This window comes from Sorex araneus, chromosome 5 (genome assembly GCF_027595985.1).
Source record: "Sorex araneus isolate mSorAra2 chromosome 5, mSorAra2.pri, whole genome shotgun sequence".
NCBI lineage: Eukaryota > Metazoa > Chordata > Mammalia > Eulipotyphla > Soricidae > Sorex > Sorex araneus.
The window spans coordinates 57,992,777-58,013,709 of NC_073306.1; the positions used below are offsets into that span (position 1 = coordinate 57,992,777).

General features: G+C 54.0%; 1 protein-coding gene across 2 annotated transcripts in view; it reads right to left on the bottom strand.

Moving 5' to 3' along the window:
* Positions 1-406: 406 nt before the first annotated feature.
* KAZN (kazrin, periplakin interacting protein) overlaps positions 407-20,933 on the bottom strand; it is a 1,155,223-nt gene continuing 1,134,696 nt past the window's right edge. For both annotated transcript variants that reach the window (XM_055138793.1, XM_055138794.1), the window contains 7 exons: positions 20,536-20,741; positions 20,184-20,302; positions 10,111-10,342; positions 7,639-7,740; positions 6,891-7,057; positions 5,031-5,142; positions 407-2,280 (listed from right to left, as the gene is read on the bottom strand). In XM_055138793.1, coding sequence (XP_054994768.1) covers positions 2,113-2,280; positions 5,031-5,142; positions 6,891-7,057; positions 7,639-7,740; positions 10,111-10,342; positions 20,184-20,302; positions 20,536-20,741 — 1,106 coding nt within the window. In that variant the 3' untranslated portion in view covers positions 407-2,112. The remainder of the gene's footprint in view (positions 2,281-5,030; positions 5,143-6,890; positions 7,058-7,638; positions 7,741-10,110; positions 10,343-20,183; positions 20,303-20,535; positions 20,742-20,933) is intronic.

The following is a 20,933-nucleotide window of genomic DNA, read 5'->3' on the forward strand; positions in this document are numbered from 1 at the left end:
GAGATTTCCTACCACAGCCCTCTGGCCCCGTGGCTCTTGCCCACCCCGAACGCACGGCTCACACTTCCGGTTCCTCCAGCAAAGATGCCCTGTAAGGAGGTGGAAAAACCATCGTCAGAGCTTAGGAGGCTGCAGGCTGGGGGCGTACCAGGTAAGAGAGAGGGTGCTGGAGCAGCATCTGCACCAAAGCTTCCCTCCTAGGCTGTCCGCCTTGCCCCAGGCCTGGCACCCCAACACTGCAGATGCCAGGGGCTGAGGTATCACTGCAGGTGCCCCACCCACACACAGGGTCTGCCCTCCCAGCTTGTCCCAGGGGCCAAGTCAGGGGACAAGGCGGGCTTCATTTCTGACAGTGTGGTTTCCAGAATGGCACCTTCCTGTCATTCTCTTCTCCCCTGGCCCCCCGCATCCCCCCCCCACACACACACACTGCTGGTTTGGGGTGACAAGTGTGTGGGCAACTGTCACAAGAGATTCTGGTTTCAGAAACTTGGCAGATCCAAGGCAGGAACCAGAGCATTGCCCTCTGGCGGTGACTGGGAAATGTGCCCCCAGGACATTTCAGACCCAAAGGGGCCACCCAGCAGGGTACCCCGAGGCTTTCAGTGAGAAAGGCCAAGCTTGTGCGGAGGTCAGAGAGAAAAACCTTCTTCCGGAAGGGGAAGCACCAAGTCTCAAGTTCATATGGGCTTGGCCTCACGGGCGGGTGGGGATGATCTGTTGGCTGAAGAGAAAACATGCTTGAACAGTTCTTGGGGGCTGGCACACGGCTTGAGATTCAAATGTTCCTCCACTCCACTCAGGGCTAAACGCGTCAAGGGAAATCAGGTGCCAGGTCCCCTTAACGATGCACCTCAGAGCTGACCTGGGAGGAGAAAGCCCCAGAGCACTTTCCCTGCTTGTCCCTCTGCCCTAGGTGACGGACGCAGAGGTGAACGCAGTAAAAAATGATTTTCAAGGTGCTCGCATGCCTCTCCCTTCTTCCTTGGCTGAGCCCTGTGGGGATCTCTGGGGAGTCTGAAGAGTAAAATCCCTCCCCCTCCTCTGTGCTTGCTCTAGCCGACACAAAGTAGCAGAGAACCAGATCAATGTCCAGGATACAAATGGATAATTACACAGTGTGCTTCTTCCGCCCATCCATCCTTTCTCCTTGAGGTCTCAAGAGGTTACTAAGAGTGTTACAGACATTAGCAAGTGTTAATTCTCACAAGCCCTGGGAGGGAACCGGAAGTGTTGTAGCTGAAGCAACATTGAGGCACGGAAAGGTGAAGCCACGGGGGAAAGAAGTCACACAACAAAACAGTGGCAACATCAAGAAAAGGGCAAGAGGTTCTCTCCCGCCATCTGAACTGCAGATCTGCCACATTTGTCTCAATTAGACTGCGGTGAGCCCACCTACAGTTTCATCATAGCAAAGCATTGTGCCCCAGGACCCAGTCGTTCCTGCCCACTGTCAAGTGTGGAATGGTGGTCACAGACCTAACTCAACCATCTCTGATCTGATGGTTACACAGTGTCCTTCATGCTGATGGCAAGTGATCAGCTCAGCCTCACGCCTGCACCATGGTCCACCGGCAGAAGTGAGTGGTGCCCACTGTGGCCACTCTGGAAACAAGGGGGTGAATAGTTCGTAGTCACATGCCCCCTCTGTGTGACACGTGACCCTGGGCCTGGACGAGAATGACTTCCTGCTCTGCATTCTCCCAAGGAGAGTCAATCCTGGGGACACGGGGATGCCAGAAGTGACACCGGCCCCGCCGACATCCACCAGCTGGCTGCCAGGGACCCCATGTCACCTGGCCAGCCTCAGTTTCCCGAGGTCTCTGCACTGAGGACACCGGACTCGGGGTGGTTGGGCTGCTGTCCACTGGCTCCTCCTGGCCAACGGCTAAGAGCCCAGTGGGGCGGCAGGGGCTGGGCGTTGGGACCGTGTAGAAGAGTTCATGGTTGGTTCAGGACACACAGGCTGGTACTGCCTCCAGCTGCAACCGAGGCTGGCGGCTGGGGTTTGAGAGACCCCCTGTGCCGAGGTCACTACGCACGGCCACGTCAGCCTTGGAAGCTCCTCCTCCCCGGGGCTCCGTGCGGGGCGGTGAGAGGGGTGCCGGAGCCTCAGACATTGGTGACCTCCAGGCCGTTGTAGCCTTCCAGCCGGCTGGGCTCTCCTCTGCCCTGCAGGCCGTCGTCCTCCCCACAGTCCTCGTTTTGAAGAGAGCCGTAGTCGTCGTGGAAATCGGGGTCTTTGCTGCTGAAGCCCCTTCCTATCTTCCCCAGGGGCAGCTGAGAAGAGATGGGGGAGATCAGAGACAGGAAGCAGAGAGGAGAGAAGGGGCTGCTCCCTGATCTGGGAAACGGGAAGGCCCACCCGCTCGCCAACTGCTGGGGGACCCCAAGAAGCCTCTCATTGCTCTGTGCTCTTCTGATCAGTGACAGCAGTCCCCTGCAGGGGAGACGGAGGGGGCTGGGTGAGCTGATTCTAAGGCAAGAGGACGGTGTTCCCACCTGGAAGGGACCCAGTTAGTTACAAGGGTGAAGCCAAATATGTTCCTTGCCAGTATTCCGAAATACTTAGGGTACAAAAATGTCCCATCTCCCTCCTCAGCGGGAGAACAGATGAGAGTGTTAATGCACGGACAGGCCGTCTCATTGAGAAAGTATTTCTAAAGAAGAGAGAGGACACACCTAGCATTTTCAGTGGCGAAAGAAGATGAGTTTCGGAGACTCACAAACTGGAATTCCAATCCCCACTCTGTCACTGCCCAGCTGTGTGACCTGGGAAAAATCGCTTGCCCTCTCTGACACTCCATTTTCTGAGCTACAAAAGTAGGAACTGAATTTACTGTAAAGAGTAGAAATTGCGTTTGTATAGCCCAAGATGCTGGCTCAGGGGCCGGAGCGATAGTACAGCGGGTAGGGCATTTTCTCTGTACGTGGCCAACTCAGGTTCGATCCCCAGCATCCTATATGGTCCCCTGAGCACCACCAGGAGTAATTCCTGAGTGCAGAGCCAGAAGTAACCCCTGTGCATTGCTGGATGTGACCCAAAAATCCCCCCCCCCAAAAAAAAATAAAAAAGTGCTGGCTAAGAGCAACTTACTATCACACTTATCCACTATCATCAATATTTACCGTGTTTTCTGATTTGGGGCCCCCTTGGCAAGTCTCAGACACCATTCCCAGCTCTGTGCTCAGGAGTCACTCACTTCTCCTGGTGGTTAGGGACCACGTGGCACCAGGGATAAATAAGCCTGAGCTTTTTAACACAGAGCACATGCTCTGGCCCTCTGGGCTATCACTCTACCCCGTTACCTCTCGTCTGAACTCAGCCAGGGGAGTGCTTTGTAACTGTTTAATTATTCATTTATTTATTTGAAGGATTTTCCTTTCAGAGCAGTGTTTCTTAACCCCCTTTCCACTCCTCAAAATATTGTTCCCTAAAAAAGAATGTTTGTTTTAGATGTTTGTTCCCTCACTCATGCCCGCACCATGAAATTTTCATGCACAGACAAATTGCCTGTCTGTTTGGGTATTATGGCTATTCTTTGCTTTACTCATACAGAAGAGTGAGGGTTTTGGGGACTGAAGTAATTGTACGTTGGGTGAGGTGCTTGCTTTGCATGCAGTGGACTGGGCTTTGATCCCCAGCGCCTCATATGGTTCCCTGAGCACTGCCAGGAATGATCCCTGAGTGCAGCGCCAGGAGTAAGCCCTGAGCATTGTCGGGTGCAACTAATAAAACAAAACAAAATAAGAGTAAGGGTTTGTTTCCTCAGTTGATAACTAATTTGTACTCTGGGAATGAAGGCCTCATTCTCTAGGCTGAGAGCACTTTCAGGCTAAGAGTGGTATTATTACTATTATTTATTATTATTATTGCACTGGAGCACTGTCGTCCTGTTGCTCATCAATTTGCTCGAGCAGGCACCAGTAACATCTCCATTGTGAGACTTATTCTTACTGTTTTTGGTATATTGAATACTCCACAAGGAGCTTGCCAGGCTCTGCTGTGTAGGCGGGATACTCTCAGTAGCTTGCCGGGCTCTCCGAGAGGGACAGAGGAATCGAACCCGGGTCGGCCACATGCAAGGCAAATGCCATACCCCACTGTGCTATCGATCATTGCATACGGCCGACACGGGTTTGATTCCTCTCCCCTCTTGGAGAGCCTGGCAAGCTACTGAGAGTATGCCGCCCACACGGCAGAGGCTGGCACGCTCCCTGTGGCGTATTCAATATGCCAAAAACAGTAACAACAAGTCTCACAATGGAGATGTTACTGGTGCCCACTCAAGCAAATCAATGAGCAACGGGACGACAGTGCTACAACTATCTATGAAGTGAGCATAATTACTAGCTTCGACTTACCAATTTATTATTATTACTACACTCATCATCATCATCATCATCATTTTGGTTTGGGGGCCACACCATGGCCACATCGCTATAATGATTATCGTTACTTTGGTTTGGGGGTGGGGTCAGCTGCATGCAAGGCGAGCTCCATACCCAATGTCCTATCTCTCCATGCAAACACATCTCCCCCTGCCCCTAAATTAAGATGAACCTAGAACACAGCTAGAACCCACATGGTGTTCTGTGCCTGGCTCCTCCACCCCCATCTGTGTGTGTGTTTGGAGCGGGGGAATAGTCCTTTCACCCAGGGGACAGAGCTGGGCGGGGTCTTCACCTCCTCTTTCATCTAGTCAGGTCCCTGGAGTTCAACAGCTAAGCCCGTGGCTCTTAGATTTGGGGGTGCCCTGGATCCCTCTGAGTAGTGTGGCCACATGCAGGCTCACCCCCGCACCCTGATCCCTTTGTACCCAATGACCCCGGCATCCCTGATGCACCCCACAGACCCTGCAGTTGCCGGGGGCCTTTTGTCCCGGGGCCTTAAACATCAGGTGGATCCCTGAAGCTTCCAGGCCTCTCTCCTGGCTTCACCTGCAGCCGAGTCCTGGTCCCCCAACTCCAGACACAGAGGATTCAAGCCCTTCCCAGGCCGCAGAGCCCGGACGTGCACGTGCGCTCACCCGGCCAGCCTTGTACTTGATGCCGCCGCTGTCCTCCTTCCCGGTGCGGGGGACGCTGGAGGCCCTTCCTGGTGGCGTGCCGAAGCGCTCAGCTTCCCGGATGCCTGTGGAGCTGGAGAGACCTGGGCTACACCATGGGGTGGCGGTGAGGGCATTCAGCTCCTGGCCCCCCACACTCGCCCTGCGGTCAGGGACGGGGCAGCTGGGGCCAGCAAGTGCCCCCGAGTGCCCTGACTGTGCTAGGCCCGTTATGGAGTTTCATACCCTGCTAGAGCTGGGGCTGCCACCTTGCCCTACAGGTGAGGGGAAGGGGCACAGAGAGATCGAGCTATCTGCTTGGGACCACACAGCTGGAAGTGGCAGAGACCCGTATCTCGGAGACCCCTAAGCCTTGCCCCGGACTCATACAGGAAAGGGGGCACTTAAAGGGAGAATCCCCTCACCCCTCATTCAAATGACTTAAGTGTGACTTGAGGCCCTCAGGAAAGTCCCCCCACGTTTGAAATCTAAGCATCCCCTCCCTCCATGCTTTCCCCTTTCCTCCCGTCTTTGGGGGAAAGCACTGAGGCTGTGGCTGGGCTAGAATCGCACTTGGCAACCTCCAGCCGGCTGCCTGCAGGGTAAGTCCTGCTGGAATGCCGCCATGGCCGTTTGTTTATGTCTCTGGCTGCTTTCGTGCTGTAAAGACGAAGCTGTAAACTTCTGACACAGACCAGATGGTTCCCAAGTGCTAAGATATTTATTTGGGCTTTTGCAGGAAAAGTTCGCCAACCCCAGTGTTAAAACCGCGGCATGCGGGGTGTGGAGGGGGTGGGCAGAAAGCCTGATCGCAGTCCTCTGGAAACCCCTTCTCTCCAGGGGGGCCCAGTCTTCCTCTGAAGGCGGGCTCACCTCAGGCAAACAGCTCTGGGCTTCCTCCCCCCAGACCATGGCACTCCCAGGGATATCTGTCCAGAACTGTGCTAAAGCCATGAGGTGCAGGGCTGGGGGGGACAGGTGGAGTAACCTGGGTTTTCTGTCCACCAGAAGTGGACTCTTCTCTAAAGCTACATCTGCAAAAATGGGGTCTTAACAGAGCCACTCCATGAAATTATAGCAAGGGCTAAAAAGTGCTTTGGAGGTTGGGTGGTGTCTGTGTGTCTGTGTGTGTGTGTGTGTGTGTGTGTGTGTGTGTGTGTGTGTGTGCGTGTGCGTGCACTGGGAATGTGGCTTAGTCACAGAGCACTTGCCTTGCATATGTGAGGCCCTGGGTTGAAGTCCTGGAATTGAAAAAAAATATTTTTTTAATTAAAAAAGAAGAAGAAGAAGAAAGCGCTCCGGTGTTTAGCTATTAGCTGGCAGCCGGCTGATGACTGATCATGATTCATAGGAATGTTGAAAGCATTTCACAAAGGAATTGGCTCTGGCTGACAGGCCATCAGGAGTTGGCTTTGCAGGGGCTTCGGGACTCAGCTGGACCACCTTGGAGCTGAGGTCTCTGAGAAATGAACGTTCTGGCCTCTTTGAGGCTGACTTGGAGTTGCTCGGCTGTTTGGGGAGTCACCTTTGCTGAGGAAGGGAGGGGAGGGCCCTGGCAGCTGAGAAGGCTCAGTTCTGAGAGGTGCAGGGAACGGGGAGGTGGGGGACTGGGGTGATGGGGGATCAGGAGTCGGAGGTAAGGTCTGCATTGGGAATCTCTCTCTCTCTCTCTCTCTCTCTCTCTCTCTCCTTCTGTCTCTCCTGTCTCTAAATGCCCCGGGGATCTTGCCTCCTGTGGGTGACATCTCTTCGCTTCTCTGCACCTCCACATCCCGGGGGCAAAGGAGAGAATTGAGCGAGGGGCCGGGTCCTCCCCACTGGTGTTGGGGGGGCACCACTCACCCTGCCGGATGGAACACGGCACTCATCTCCTCGGCCAGGTGTCTCCGGAGGATGTGCTTCCCGCTGGGGATGCCCAGGGCGGTGGCCATGGCCTCGGCGTTGAAGGTGGGCTCCAGCACCAGCACTGCGCCGTGGACACCGCTGTTGGTCAGGTTGTCCGCGTACTCCTGTGGGCAAGACCGAGGATGCTGAGGCCGAGGGAGCTGCCCGGGGCCTGAAGAGACTGTCCGGCAGGCCCTCGGGGTTACCATATCAGTCTCGGGGTCACTCTGCTGACCTGAGAGGGCCCCACCTCCCAGCAGGGACTGCCCCGAAGAGCAGGAATCTGACCCCCTTGGACCAGCCGGTTTATCAGTGAGGGGTGACCCCCACCCCTATGCACTCTTAGGGCCATTCGGGATGTTGCTGCGGTTACCCAGACCGTGGCCGCTGCTGTCACTCTTGCTGAATGAGCAGGTGGCCTTGGAGTCACCCAGCTGTTGATTAGGACAGTGGGGACGGCTCAGCACCTCCTCCCCAAGGAGAAAACGTCACTCGGGGCGGGTCTGAAGGAGCGGGTGGTGGCGGCATTGGTTTTCTCCTACCAAGTGGCAGCAGGGAAGATGAGCACCGCCAGCCTGGGGCACTGATGCCGGCACCCATGAACAAGGGCTCCAACTTGCACTCAAACATGCCTGGGACCTGCGTGAGCCTGGAAACTGCCTCCACCCGAAGCCCACCCACACCTAGAGGGCCCCCCACCCCTCACCTTCAGGTCGATGTCGCGCACCCACTTGAGTACCCGCTGGTTGGTCCAGACAACGGGGTCTGTGTTCTGCGTCTCACAGCGGGCCCGACGCTCCTGCAGGGTCTGTGGGTGGAGACGCGGGTCAGCGGCGGGCAGGGGGGCCCCATCCTCGATGCCAGGCCCTGGGCACTCCCTGCCCTCCACCTCCCTGTCCTTTCCTTCTAGGAAATGCCCTTCTTAGGTGCTGAGGGAGCCTGCAGCAAATGCGAGTGCCTGAGTCTGGGCTGGGGAGAGACCAGTTTTGGTATACGGGCACCCACCTCGCTTGATGGGGGGCAGGTGCTCCCCGAGGAACGGCCTTGTCAGCGTGGGGGCAGAGAAACCTGCCACCCTAGTAGGAAGCCTGACTTTGGCAGGGTCCTCCTGGGGCGTGTTCCCAGCCTCCTCACCTACCTGCTGTTCACTTCCTTCATCACCCTGGGGGGCCTCCGGCTGGCGGGTCTCATCCCCGGCCTAGAGCCCCACCACGGGGGTTTGGTGAGGGCCAGGAAGCCCCTTCTCTGTCTCTCTCCTCTCGTTCTTAAGCCGTGTGCGCCCTGACATCACTAAGAAAAGGCAAACCACCTGAGGACTCAGCCCCACTGGGCTCCTCCTTGGGGACTCTTGGTGAAGAGGCACCGGGAAGTCCCGTGGGTGCTGAAGTAGAGTCTTCTCTAACCCGGCAGAGCTCAGAATCAAGGGGGAGCACTCAGAGTGCCAGAGGTCCCTGTGGCCCAGGCTCCTGCTCACCGGGTCTCCTGTTGACTGCCCCCCACGCCTGTGTGCCGGACACCAGCACACAGTCCTCTCCGCTCTGCCCCACACACCTGTTCTTTGCCTAGGCTCTTCCTGTTGTGGGGTTGGTTCCCTCTCACACCTCCTACTAATGGCTGATCCCTGAATTGTTTTGTTGTTATTGCTTTTGGGGGGCCACACCAGGCAGTGCTCAGGGCTTACACCTTGCTCTGCACTCAGGAACTACCGGCGGGGCTTGGGAGACCATATGCCGGGGATCAAACCCGTTGGCCGCATGCAAGGCATCGCTATACTATCACTATACTCTCTATATATATCATATGTATACATGTATCTATATTTATATCCATACTATCTATAGATATCTCTATATCACTATACCATCTACCTATATATACTATACTATTGCTCTGCCCCCCCATCCCTGGGGCTTATTTAGCTATCTGAGCTTAGCTGTCCCACTATCTCTGGGAAGCCATTACTGATCCCTGTGGAAGTTCTTTACCTGGGTTTTCACAGAACTTTAGACTTCTCTCATTGGACAATTTCCTGTGGTTTCATAGGTACCAGTTTTATTGTGGTGGTTCTCCTAGATAAGTAGTGAATTTTCAGAGGATGAGAGTTCCCTGTTTACCCTAAATGGAGCACAGAGCTTAGCCTATGACCAATATGCATTTTTTGGAAGGATGGAGGTAGGAAGGGAGGGATGAGTGGATGGATGGGTTAATGGGGTGTATGTGTGCCGGGAAAGATATGTGGCTATATGGGTTTGTGGATATGTGATTGCATGGATGCATTGTGTGTGGATACAGAGATGGACCAATGCAGAATGGGTGAATGGATTGAGGCATGGATGGATGAATGAATGAATGAGTGGATAGATGCGTAGAGGCCTGTGTGTATGAATGGATGGTGGTTAGATGGATGGATGCATGAATAGTTGAATGAATGTACTGATACATGGATGTATGGGATAGATGGATTGATGCAGATGGATGAATGAATGGATGATAGACAGGTGGACAAACAGATGCCTGCATAAAAAGATGAATGAATGGTGAAAGGGTGAATGAATGGATTAATACACAGATGGATGGAAGAGTGGGTGAAGGTTTGAATGAATGGATAGATGCATAGAAGCATGTGTGTATGAATGGATGATGGTTAGGTGATTCATGAATAAAAGCATGAATGGTTAATTGATACATGAGTATATGGGATAGATGGGTTGATACACAGATGAAAGAATAAATGGTAGATGGATGGACAAATGGATGCATGCATTAAAAAGTGAATAAATGGATCGATACATGAATAGATGGAGGGACTGATGCACAGATGGATGGGTGGCTGCATGAATGAATAAATAGATGTATGTATGCATAACTGGATAAATGAATGGGTGAACGTGTGAATGACTGAATGAATGCACAGATGTATATGTATGAATGGATGATGGTGGATAGGTGTATGGCTGCATTAATAAATGAATGAATGGATGTGTGAATGGATGGATGGTGGTTGCACGAATGAATGAATGTGGGGGTGGATGGATGAGTGATGAATGGATGGTGGCTAGATGGAAGCATGGATGGTAGGTGCATGGCAGATGAGCTGGTAGGTGGGTGGGCAGACTGTAGATGCCAGAGGGGAAAGGAGGGCATGGCAGGTGCCCCCCCCCCATGCCCCAGTCCTCACCTCCCTGCTGAAGTTCACTTGGTACAGCAGCTCGATCCCGAGCAGGATGCTGACCTGGTGGAACTTCTTGGACACGTTCAGGTGCTTCTCCAGGTCCCGCTTCATCAGAGAGTTGAGCATCCGTCCATCAACCAGGTGGTTCTGGAAGGCCTGGGAGTACTGGGACAGGCCAATGTCGTTCAGCCAGGCCTTGGCCACCCAGTGATGGTCCAGGTCAGCCGCTTTGGACAGGCTGGTTACAAACACAACCAGAGATAGAGTGGGTGGGCGAGGTGGCAGGAATAAAGGGACAGACAGAAATGGAGCAGAGATGGACAGGGATGGGGCTGGAAAGAGCAGAGATAGAAATGGGTGAAGTGGAGAGATGGAGGAAAGAAAGGGCAGTGCTAGCGAGAAGTGGATGAGGAGAGGCAGGGAGACACAGAGAGGAGAGAAACAGAGCAATGGGGGAGGGCGGATGCTCAGAGAGGACAAAGACCCCGAGAGGCAAACAGCGACAGGAAACGAGAAGAGAGGACACTCAGGGAGTGACAGGGACACCGGCGCGGCTGTGGGGGCACACTGGCAGCCCTGGAGGCCTGTATGGAATCCCAGCAGCCCACCAGACCCCACTGCTCACCAGGGGGCTCTGTCTCTGGCCCGGGTCATAGCAAGGCCTGTTGGGGACTCAGAAAGCAAACCTGCCTTTTGTTTATTTCCCACCCTCTCTCCTCACCATGACAGATCTCTCTGGATCCATCACAGAATCGATCCCAGAACCACCCACGTGGCGTTAGGTGTTCAGGGAACGCTCCAACCCCCATGCAAAGGAGGCTGGGTCTCAGGGGTGGGCGCCCGGGCTGTCATTCCCCTGATGGCCACACGGTGGCAGTCTTAAAGAAGGAATGAGGAACCCAGCACCCCACCCGTGACTTGGAGAAGTGACTGCAGGTGTGGCGAGGTGTGAGCGCCCCGGAGGCATCAAAGGAATCGTGGCGTGAAAAGGACAGGCTGGGGTGCCACCTTCCTCCCTGGGCCGGGGTTAGGGCCAGCGCCTTCCTGCCTTACTTGGCAGCTGGGGTGTGGTAGGATGGTGCCTCTGCACCCCTTACCCTTTCCCTGGAGGACGGCCAGAGCCAGCTGCCTCCCTCCCGTCCCCACGGCACCTCTTCTCGCACCCCACACCTCATCCTGAGCGTGGTCTGTGCCACACTGTGGTGTGTGCTGCCCAGCAAGGGGCCCCACCCGGAAACACAGCTCTCTTCCAGCTCCTCCCCAGCCCCCCTCCACCCCACACCCTCACCCTCCAGCTTCTCTGCCCAGCCTCACCCTGTCCTGGCCACTTAGCACATCTGTCAGTCACCCTGAAGCGGAGCAGGGATCTGGACCCACACAGGGCCAGTTCCTGGGAGGGGGAAAGGGGTTCGACGGTGGAGAGGCGAGGGGGCGGGGAGGGTCTGGAAGATTCACTGCCAGTATTTATCATCCTGGGCACCTCGCCCAGGGCCCTGAGTTAATTGCTTCGCAGGTTATTTCCATTGGCATGTCTGTCCCCTTTGCTGCTATTCTGGGTGCAAGCCATGGCCGTCTGGGGCATGGGTGTCTGTGACTGATTCCTGAAGCCAAGCACCCACCCCTCTCTGCCTTCCCCCTTGGTCCACCAGCTCATGGTCCCCCTTAGTAAAACTTCTCGGGGGGAACCTTGAAACTCAGGAAAACTTAAAAAAAAACTTTTTTCTTCATAGTGCTTAGTGCTGTATGTGTGTATTTGTGTGTGTGTGTGCGCACGCCTGTACCTGCCTAGGTATGTGTCCCTGCCTTTGTGTGTGTCTATGTGTGTCTTTGTGTGTGTGTCTGTATAGGGTGTGTCTGTGTCTCTGTGTGTGTCTGTGTGTGTAGGTATGTCTGTGTGTGTCTGTGTGTGTGCCTTTGTAGGTGCGTGTCTGTCTGTGTGTGTCTGTGTGTGTGTCTGTCTCTGTGTCTGTGTGTGCATCTGTGTGTAGGTATGTGTCTATGTCTGTGTGTTTCTATGTATGTCTGTGTGTTTGTGCCTGTGTAGGTGTGTGTGTCTTCGTGTCTATGTGCGTGTGTGTCTGTGTGTGCTTCTGTGTGTATGTCCGTTTGTCTCTGTGTGTGTCTGTGTGTGTTTCTGTGTGTGTATGTCCATTTGTCCCTGTGTGTGAGTCTGTGTGTGTGCCCATGTATCTCTGTGTGTGCCTGTGTGTGCCCATGTGTCTGTATGTGTGTCTGTGTGTATTTTGGGGGTCACATCCAGCAGTGCTCAGGGATGGCACTGCCAGGTGACCATGCAGTACTGGGGGTGATCTGGATTCAGCCATGCACAAGATCAGTGCCTCCACCCTGTCCCGTCTCTCTGGCCCTCAAAGCACATTAACTGAGAGAAGCCAAGCTGGAGACGGTGGCATGCATGATGTTAACACTCTGGAAAGGCAAACTACAGAGACTGACATCACGGGAGGCTGGGTTGGGGAAAGGAGGGCTGAGCAGGTTGGTGTGAGGACCTCTCTGGGGCACACAGCAATGGTGGGTGCAGGCACCAGCCAGTCCACCAGACCTGTCGGGCCTCACAGAGCAGGTCCTCATGGGAACTGGGGTCTGGGCTGAGCTTAGCACGTCGCTGTGGCTCGATGCTGAGAGCACTGCTCCGTCCGACAGGCAGACCACGAAGGGGGCAGGCCTGGGAAGATCTCCACCTTCCTCTCCATTTTGCTCTGAAACCCAAACTGCTCTTCTTCCCAAACCGAGTCTTAAAGGAATAAGGAAAAACTATTTTTTTTCCTTTTTTAAATACAAGCAACACTGAGAGACTTCATCACCCGAGGAATGCGCTGCAGTCCACATTGAAGGGATCTCTCCGGGAGGAAAGTGAGAATGAACGGAAACGTGAGTCCACAGAAGACGAGAGTTCTGCACTCTGGCAGCCCGAGACAGACCCGCCGCCTGACTCAGGCCTGGGCCCGGGACTTGAGCAGATGCCCCTGCAGAGGGCGCACACCACTGACCCCCGGGCGTGCTGGGAGAGGCTCCCGTGCCCTCGTCATTGGGATAACACATTCCCGGGAGGCACCCTACAGCCCCGGGCATGGCTCCTGCCCCCCACAGGAGAAAAAGTGCTGGTGGCAAGGTGGAGAAACTGGAGCCTGGTGTCTTGCCAAGGTAAGGAGGGCGGCCACTGTGGAGAAAGGAGAGTTCGCTCCTCAAAAACGGGCAGAACAGCCTCAGGGTCCAGCAGCTCCACAGCTGGGTACAGACTCCAAGGAACTGAAACGGGCCTCAGACATTTGTGCACCCACGTTCACAGCAGCCGAGCCCTGGACGCAACCACGTACCCCCACAGGTAAGTATGGATATGGATGACGTTGTGTGTAATATATGTCACCGCAGGTGAGGATAAATTGGACGCAGTTTGTTCTGTGGGCCAGTGCTCAGCCTCAGAAAGGGGTGAGGCTCTCAGAGTCCACTTCTTAGAGGCATCCTATTCACAGAGACCAAAGATGGAAGGGTGGCTGGGATAGAAGGTGGGAGTCATGGTGAATGGGGGAGAAGGCGGGAGTCATGGTGGAATGGCCTCGGGTTTCCGTTTTCATGTTGTGTTTTGGGGCCTCCTGAGCAGTGTTCCCAACAGGGCTGGTGGGTCAATGCTGGGACCCTCTGCAGCCACGCCTCATGGTGCTCCAGGGCTCCAGCAGGCACGGGCAGGCTCCGTGGTTCTGGGGAATAAGCCCAGGCTGAATTCCTGAATGTCTCCTGGCCCCCTAAAGTTCCAGTGTTACAGGCTGCAGAGCTGTGGGCTGGGTGCAGGTGATGTTGCAGAGACAGTGAATGCGCTAACACGGCAGTGCGCACTCAAACATGGGCCTAGGCTTCACTTCCTCCTAATATTTTATTGCAACACATTTTGTAACTTGTTACTGTCGTTACTGTAACAAGTCTCACAATGGAGACCTTACTGGTGCCTGCTGGAGCAAATCCATGAACAACGGGAGGACAGTGCTACAGTGCTTCATTTTGTAAAAATCAGGGAAGTTGGCCGAGGTAAATAAATCTCCAGGTAAATATTTTTCTTGGTTGCTCATCTCCTTAGAGAATAGACAACTTGTAAAAAGAATAGTAACCACGTAGCATTGGACAGACACAAAGGAAAATGTTTGAGAACAAGACCACGAAGCAGGAAGAAAAGGGGCTAATACAAGACCCAAGAAGTTGCCAACTTGCATGTTGTGACCCCCTAGAGCAACAGTAACAAGATCAAATGAACAAGCACTTCTAATGGGAATCAGGCAGCTGCTAATAAATGAGAGAGACAAAGAAGAAAAGTGCCTGCAATGGGTGGGGGGGGGAATGGGTGAGGGCAGCAGGAGGGATACGGGGATATTGGTGGTGGGAAACGCATATACTGGTGGAGGGATGGGAGTTGGAACATTTGTATGACTGAAACTGGACCATGGAAGTTTTTTTTTTAATTTTTTTTTTCTTTTTGTGTCACACCTGGCGATGCACAGGGTTTACTCCTGACTCTGCACTCAGGAATCACCCCTGGAAGTGCTCAGGGGACCATATGGGATGCTGGGAATCGAACCCGGGTCAGCCGCGTGCAAGGCAAATGCCCTACCTGCTGTGCTATTGCTCCAGCCCCGTGAAGCTTTTTTTTTTTTTAAAAAAAGATTATTTTTTATTGAATCACCGTGAGCTACAGTTACAAAACTTTCATGTTTGAGTTTCAGTCATACAGTGATCAAACACCCATCCCTCCACCAGTGCACATTTTCCACCACCAATGTCTGCAGTATCCCTCTCCTCCCCCGTCCCACGTCTCCCCTTGCCTCTGTGGCAGAAAATTTGCTTCCTACTCTCTCTACTTATGGGCATTAGACCATGGAAGCTTTGTAATTGTATCTCACAGTGACTCAATAAAAAAGAAATTAACTAAAATAAAATAATAAAGAATAAATATGTCCTACTCTCAAAAAAAAAAAAAGTTGGTCAAAGGCAGAACAAGGAACCGAGAGCAGATTGCAGCTCTTGGTTCTTTCAGGGGCCTTGCTTTGACTTGTCTTGGCTAAAGCTGACCCCACCGCACCAGCACCCACTCCAAGCACCCATCACTCAGCACACTGAGAAGGGACGGGAGCGCAGGAGAGCTGAGTCAGCCTGGTGAAAGGGTGAGGGTCCCGCTGCGCCCCCTCTCTCGCCTCATGGCTGGCACCTGGGACACTGGGCTCTCCTGCTCCAGGCTGGCCTGCCAGCCCGCCCAGCTTTCTTAGCCTGTTTAACTCTTCCAGAACCCTCTGACCGCTGCTCCCAGAGGCCTCCCGGAAACCCACCCTGGCCAGAATCCCTCTCTAGGTCCAGATCCTGATTTGTCACCTCAGCTCTATGCTGCCCTTCAGGCTGCTCTGGATTTTCTAGGTGCAACCTCCCCCTCCCCCACCTCCACCTCCTTCAAGCCCCCAGCTCGGAGCCAAGACTTCGTGCTCAAATGGCCGGAAGCCAGAGAAGAAGCCTGGGGCCGGGGTGGGAAGCATTCGGGCCAGTCCACCGGGAAGCTGTCCAGGAGCCCCTGGCCTAGAACCTTCCTTTCTCAGGCCGGAAGTCCTGGGCAGCCCCTCTAAGGCTGGCGTTAGCCTTGTCGGGTCAGAGGGACGCTGTCCAGCCCCTGCCTCGTTTCCCTGCTCTAGGCACGAATGCGGCCCTTGGCCACCTGAATCCAATGCCACTGGGCCCCATGGTCCGTGGAGCAGGGACCAGAACCACATCTTCTGCCTGAGGGTTTGCTCAGCAGAGGCGGGAGGGATGGGCCTTTCCCCGGGCTCCTCAAGAGCCCATTTATGGCCTGCAGTGCCCTCCTGCCAGCTGATAACCCGTGTGCACTCACCCTCTTTTCATTAAGTGTCCCCACGGGGTCCCAGCTTGCCTGGCTGTTGGCTGGAGCTATTGCAAGCGTCCAAGGTGAATGAAATGGAACTTTTAAAACTCAGACATTCTCTAACACAGGTCACGGCCCCTTTCTCCTAACTGCGGCAAGATTAGAACCTGGAATTGTTGGAGAACAGTTTAGGCCTCCTCTGGGTCCAGGTGGAACAGAAAGTATGAGATTCTTTCAGCTCTGCAGCCGAGCCCCGCTGTATCCCAGGGTCCCCATCTGTAAGATGGGGTGAAGCTAAAGAGTCTGAGAAGGACAAACCCTAGCACTGGGTCTAGCCTGCGAGCCGTAGGCAATCTGCTGTTTGTAAGCAGACACGGGATCGTGGAGAAAGCATGGACAGGCACTGTTGTATGAGCACTGTCACATGAGCACTGGCACATAAGCACTGGCATGTGAGCACTGGCATGTGACTTTGTGCTCATTATTTCTCTGAGCCTCGCTTCCTTCTTCACAAAAATGGGGGCTGACTCTGATATATCTACACAATGGAATACTATGCAGCTGTTAGAAAAGTCATGAAATTTGAGTATAAGTGGATCAACATGGAGAGCATCATGTTAAGTGAAATGAGTCAGAAAGAGAGACAGACATAGAAGGACTGCACTCATTTGTGGAATATAAAGTAACAGAATGGGAGACTAACACCCAAAGATAGTAGAGATAAGGACCAGGAGGATTGCTCCACGGCTTGAAAGCTGGCCTCACATGCTGGGGGGAAAGGCAGCTCGGATAGAGAAGGGACCACTAAGTGAATGATGCTTGGAGGGCCCGCTTGGGATGAGAGATGTGTGCTGAAAGTAGACTATGGACCAAACATAATGGCCACTTACTACATGTATTGCAAACCACAACACCCAAAAGGAGAGAGAGAGAGAGAGTAAAAGGGAATGTGCCTGCCACAGAGGTGGAGTGAGGCGGGGGGATGGGGTGGGGATTGTGGGAGAGATACTGGCATCATTGGTGGTGGAAAATGAGCACTGGTGTAGGGATGGATACTCGATCATTGTATGACTGAAATGTAATCATGAAAGTTTGAAAGTTTGTAACTGTATCTCACTGTGTCACTAAAAAATTAAAAAAAAAAGTGGGGGGGGGGTCTGAGCAAGTCCTTCCTGCGCTGATGTTGGGAAAGATGAGTATTACCATGTTTGTAAGCTGACTGGTGACTGCAGGGCTGGTGGATTGTGGTGAATGATTTTGCATCATGGGGTCTCAGGCTCAGAGAGGCCTCCACTCTTCCCCGGGTCACACAGGACTGTCCTGCAAGATGACCTTCCTGCTATTCTTACCCTGGCGTTCACAACCCCCTCAAAGTTCTGTGGGTGGGTTCTGAGACTCCCATTACATGACGTGGTGATGGTTTGTATATTTCTTCTGGGGAAAGTGCCGAATATTTTCATTAGGTTCTCAGGGCCTCCCAAAGCTGAGGAACCACCATCCTCCCTCACCCCTTCACCTTGTGGGCCCCGAGGGGGGGGTGTCATAGTGAGAGTCAGGCCGGGCCGCCACAGGAAACAGCCCCTCTCCGCCCCAGGCAGCCCGAGGTCCAGGACACAGTCCGGCCCGCAGTCCCCACCACTTCCCCAGCTCCCCTCCCCTCGGCTGCTGGCTGGCATCCCGCCCTCCCCAGGGGCCCTGGGGTCTCGGTGCTCAGCCATGTTTGGGGGACACTGGACAGTGCCCCTGGATTCAAGATGGGCGGAGCAGCAGTGGGGGCAGGATGGTGGCCACGGTGGGGGTGGGGCACTGGCTAGTGGGGGGTGTCCTGGCACCCTGCCGAGCAGCAGCCCAGGCCCTGCAGCTCCCCTCCCTCTCTGAGCACCCCACTCCTCCGTGCTCACCCTGCCTCATCGGCCAGGGGCCCGGCTTGCTGGCTAGGCCCTCGTCTCCGGCTCCACTAGCTCTGCGCCACTCCCTGTGCTCCGCAGAGGGTACCACAAGCCACACCAAAGGCCCCTCTTGTGCACACGCACGGCTTCGGTTTTCCTGCCTCCAAACCAGCCTGATTTCCTCCCCCATCCCGCAGCTCCCTTTCTCTCTTTCTTTCTCTCTGTTTCTCTTTCTTTCTTTCTTTCTTTCTTTCTTTCTTTCTTTCTTTCTTTCTTTCTTTCTTTCTTTCTTTCTTTCTTTCTTTCTTTCTTTCTTTCTTTCTTTCTTTCTTTCCTTTGTTTCTTCCCTCTTTCTCTTCCTTCCTTCCTTCCTTCCTTCCTTCCTTCCTTCCTTCCTTCCTTCCTTCCTTCCTTCCTTCCTTCCTTCCTTCCTTCCCTCCTTCCCTCCTTCCTTTCTTTCTTTCTTTCTTTCTTTCTTTCTTTCTTTCTTTCTTTCTTTCTTTCTTTCTTTCTTTCTTTCTTTCCTTTCTTCCTTCCTTTATTTCTTCCCTCTTTCTCTTCTTTCCTTCCTTCCTTCCTTCCTGCCCTCCTTCCCTCCTTTCTTTCTTTCTTCCTTCCTTTCTTTCTTTCTTTCTTTCTTTCTTTCTTTCTTTCTTTCTTTCTTTCTTTCTTTCTTTCTTTCTTTCCTTTCTTCCTTCCTTTATTTCTTCCCTCTTTCTCTTCTTTCCTTCCTTCCTTCCTTCCTGTCCTCCTTCCCTCCTTTCTTTCTTTCTTTCTTTCTTTCTTTCTTTCTTTCTTTCTTTCTTTCTTTCTTTCTCTTTCTTTCTTTCTTTCCTTTGTTTCTTCCCTCTTTCTCTTCCTTCCTTCCTTCCTTCCTTCCTTCCTTCCTTCCCTCCTTCCTTCCTTTCTTTCTTTCTTTCTTTCTTTCTTTCTTTCTTTCTTTCTTTCTTTCTTTCTTTCTTTCTTTCTTTCTTTCTTTCTTTCTTTCTTTCCTTCCTTTATTTCTTCTCTCTTTCTCTTCTTTCCTTCCTTCCTTCCTTCCTTCCCTCCTTCCCTCCCTTCTTCCTTCCTTCCTTCCTTCCTTCCTTCCTTTCTTTCTTTCTTTCTTTCTTTCTTTCTTTCTTTCTTTCTTTCTTTTCTTTCTTTCTTTCTTTCCTTTCTTCCTTCCTTTATTTCTTCCCTCTTTCTCTTCCTTCCTTCCTTCCTTCCTTCCTTCCTTCCTTCCTTCCTTCCTTCCTTCCTTCCTTCCTTCCTTCCTTCCTGCCCTCCTTCCCTCCTTTCTTTCTTTCTTTCTTTCTTTCTTTCTTTCTTTCTTTCTTTCTTTCTTTCTTTCTTTCTTTCTTTCTTTCTTTCTTTCTTTCAATCTACGAAGCTGGTTTTGCAAATAACAGCACACACCACCTGGTTTGATTAATTAACTGCACAAAAAATGATGGGGAAACCAGTGAAGGAGATAATTATGCAAAACAAAGTATCAGCTTTGCCACGTTAACTCTCTTTCCTCTCCAAACTCTGAGGATCAGTGTGTGTGTGTGTGTGTGTGTGTGTGTGTGTGTGTGTGCATTCACATGTGATCATGCATGTGTGCACAGGCATGCATGCATGTATGTGAACATGTGAGCATGCATTGTGCATGCCTGTGTGCGCATGTACATATATGTATGTGTGTGCATGTGTGCATGTGAGAGCATGCATGCGTGTCAGGAGTCCTCCCCTGTTCCCTGTAGCTGCTTGTTGAGTGACTCCTCCCCACTCCCAGCAAATCTGCTCACAAAGGGGGGGAGGAGAGGCAGGAGACAGGGCCGGTGGTACGCAGTGGGGGCAGAACCATCTTTCTGGAGGAGCACACACCAGTTGGGAGAGGCCCCGACCATTCCCACAGTGCTGGCAGAAAGACGCCCCTGGAGCCCGTGTCCCGTGGGAGAGAGGGCAGCACCCCCTGCTGTCCTGGAGGGCAGAGCAGACGGGCTGCCCAGTGCCCAGAGGCGCCTGGGCTGGCCCTTGGAAGTGGCCGAGGTCTGCGCGCGCGCGTGAATGCGTGCGTGTGCGCGCGTGCGTGCGTGCGTGCGTGCGTGCGTGCGTGCGTGCGTGCGTGTGTGTGTGTGTGTGTGTGTGAAGCTCCTCTGACTCCTTAGGGCACTTGGGGTTCCCCTTGTCCTGGGATCACCAGCTTTTGGCAGGCAGGGGCTGGCCAGAGTGGGACAGTGTGTCCCAGGGGCCCTGCTGGGGGTGTCTCCGTTTCCTTCTGGTCGCCCCACCTGGCGGCCTGGCCCAGCCTCTGCTGGGACTCCGTGGGCTCTGCCCAGCGCGGGACTCACCTCCTGCCGGCCTCGGCGTCGCGGTAGTCCTCGATGGCCAGCCGCAGCTTGCGCCGGTGCAGGGAGCTGCACACGCCCAGGCCCAGCTCCAGGTCCTCGTCGCTCAGACTCAGCAGCACCTGCCGGGAGAGGGGGTCTGAGCGCTGGGAAGGTGGGCCAGGCCGAGGCTAAGGATCAGCGCAGGGGTGGGAGGGCAGGGCGGGGGCTGCCCCCTGAGCTGGGTGGGGTGGGTCCCGCCTCCCCGCCTCCCCGCAGCAGATCCAGGAAGGCCGGCGGGATTGTAGAGATCACGGGGCTAGAGGGATCCTGGAGACGGGCAGGGGGTTCCCACGGGCGCCTGCAGGGGCCCTACCTTCCCGCTCTTCACGTTCTCCGCGCAGGCCTTGACGTACATGGGCATGGCCATCACCACCTCCAGCCAGGCCTGCACCGTGCCCGCCTTCCAGTGGGACATGGGCGTGGTCCTGACCAGCTCCACGTGCTGCAGCCGGTCCATCTGCTCCTCGCCCTCCGACAGGCTGAGGCTCTGGCGTGTGGGGCTGCTCTGGCTGTCCGAGTCTGCAACACACAGGCCCCCAGGGGCTGCTGAATGGGGGGGGGCGCGGGGGGGGGGGCAGCCTCCGCCCTTGGCTTGCAGCTGGAGGGGCAGGCAGCTCCACCAGCCTTATGTTCCAGGGTGCAAGAGGGCAGGAGGTCTTCTCCCCATGCATTTCTTCTTTTCAAGAACCCAAAAGGAGAGAGAAAGAGGGA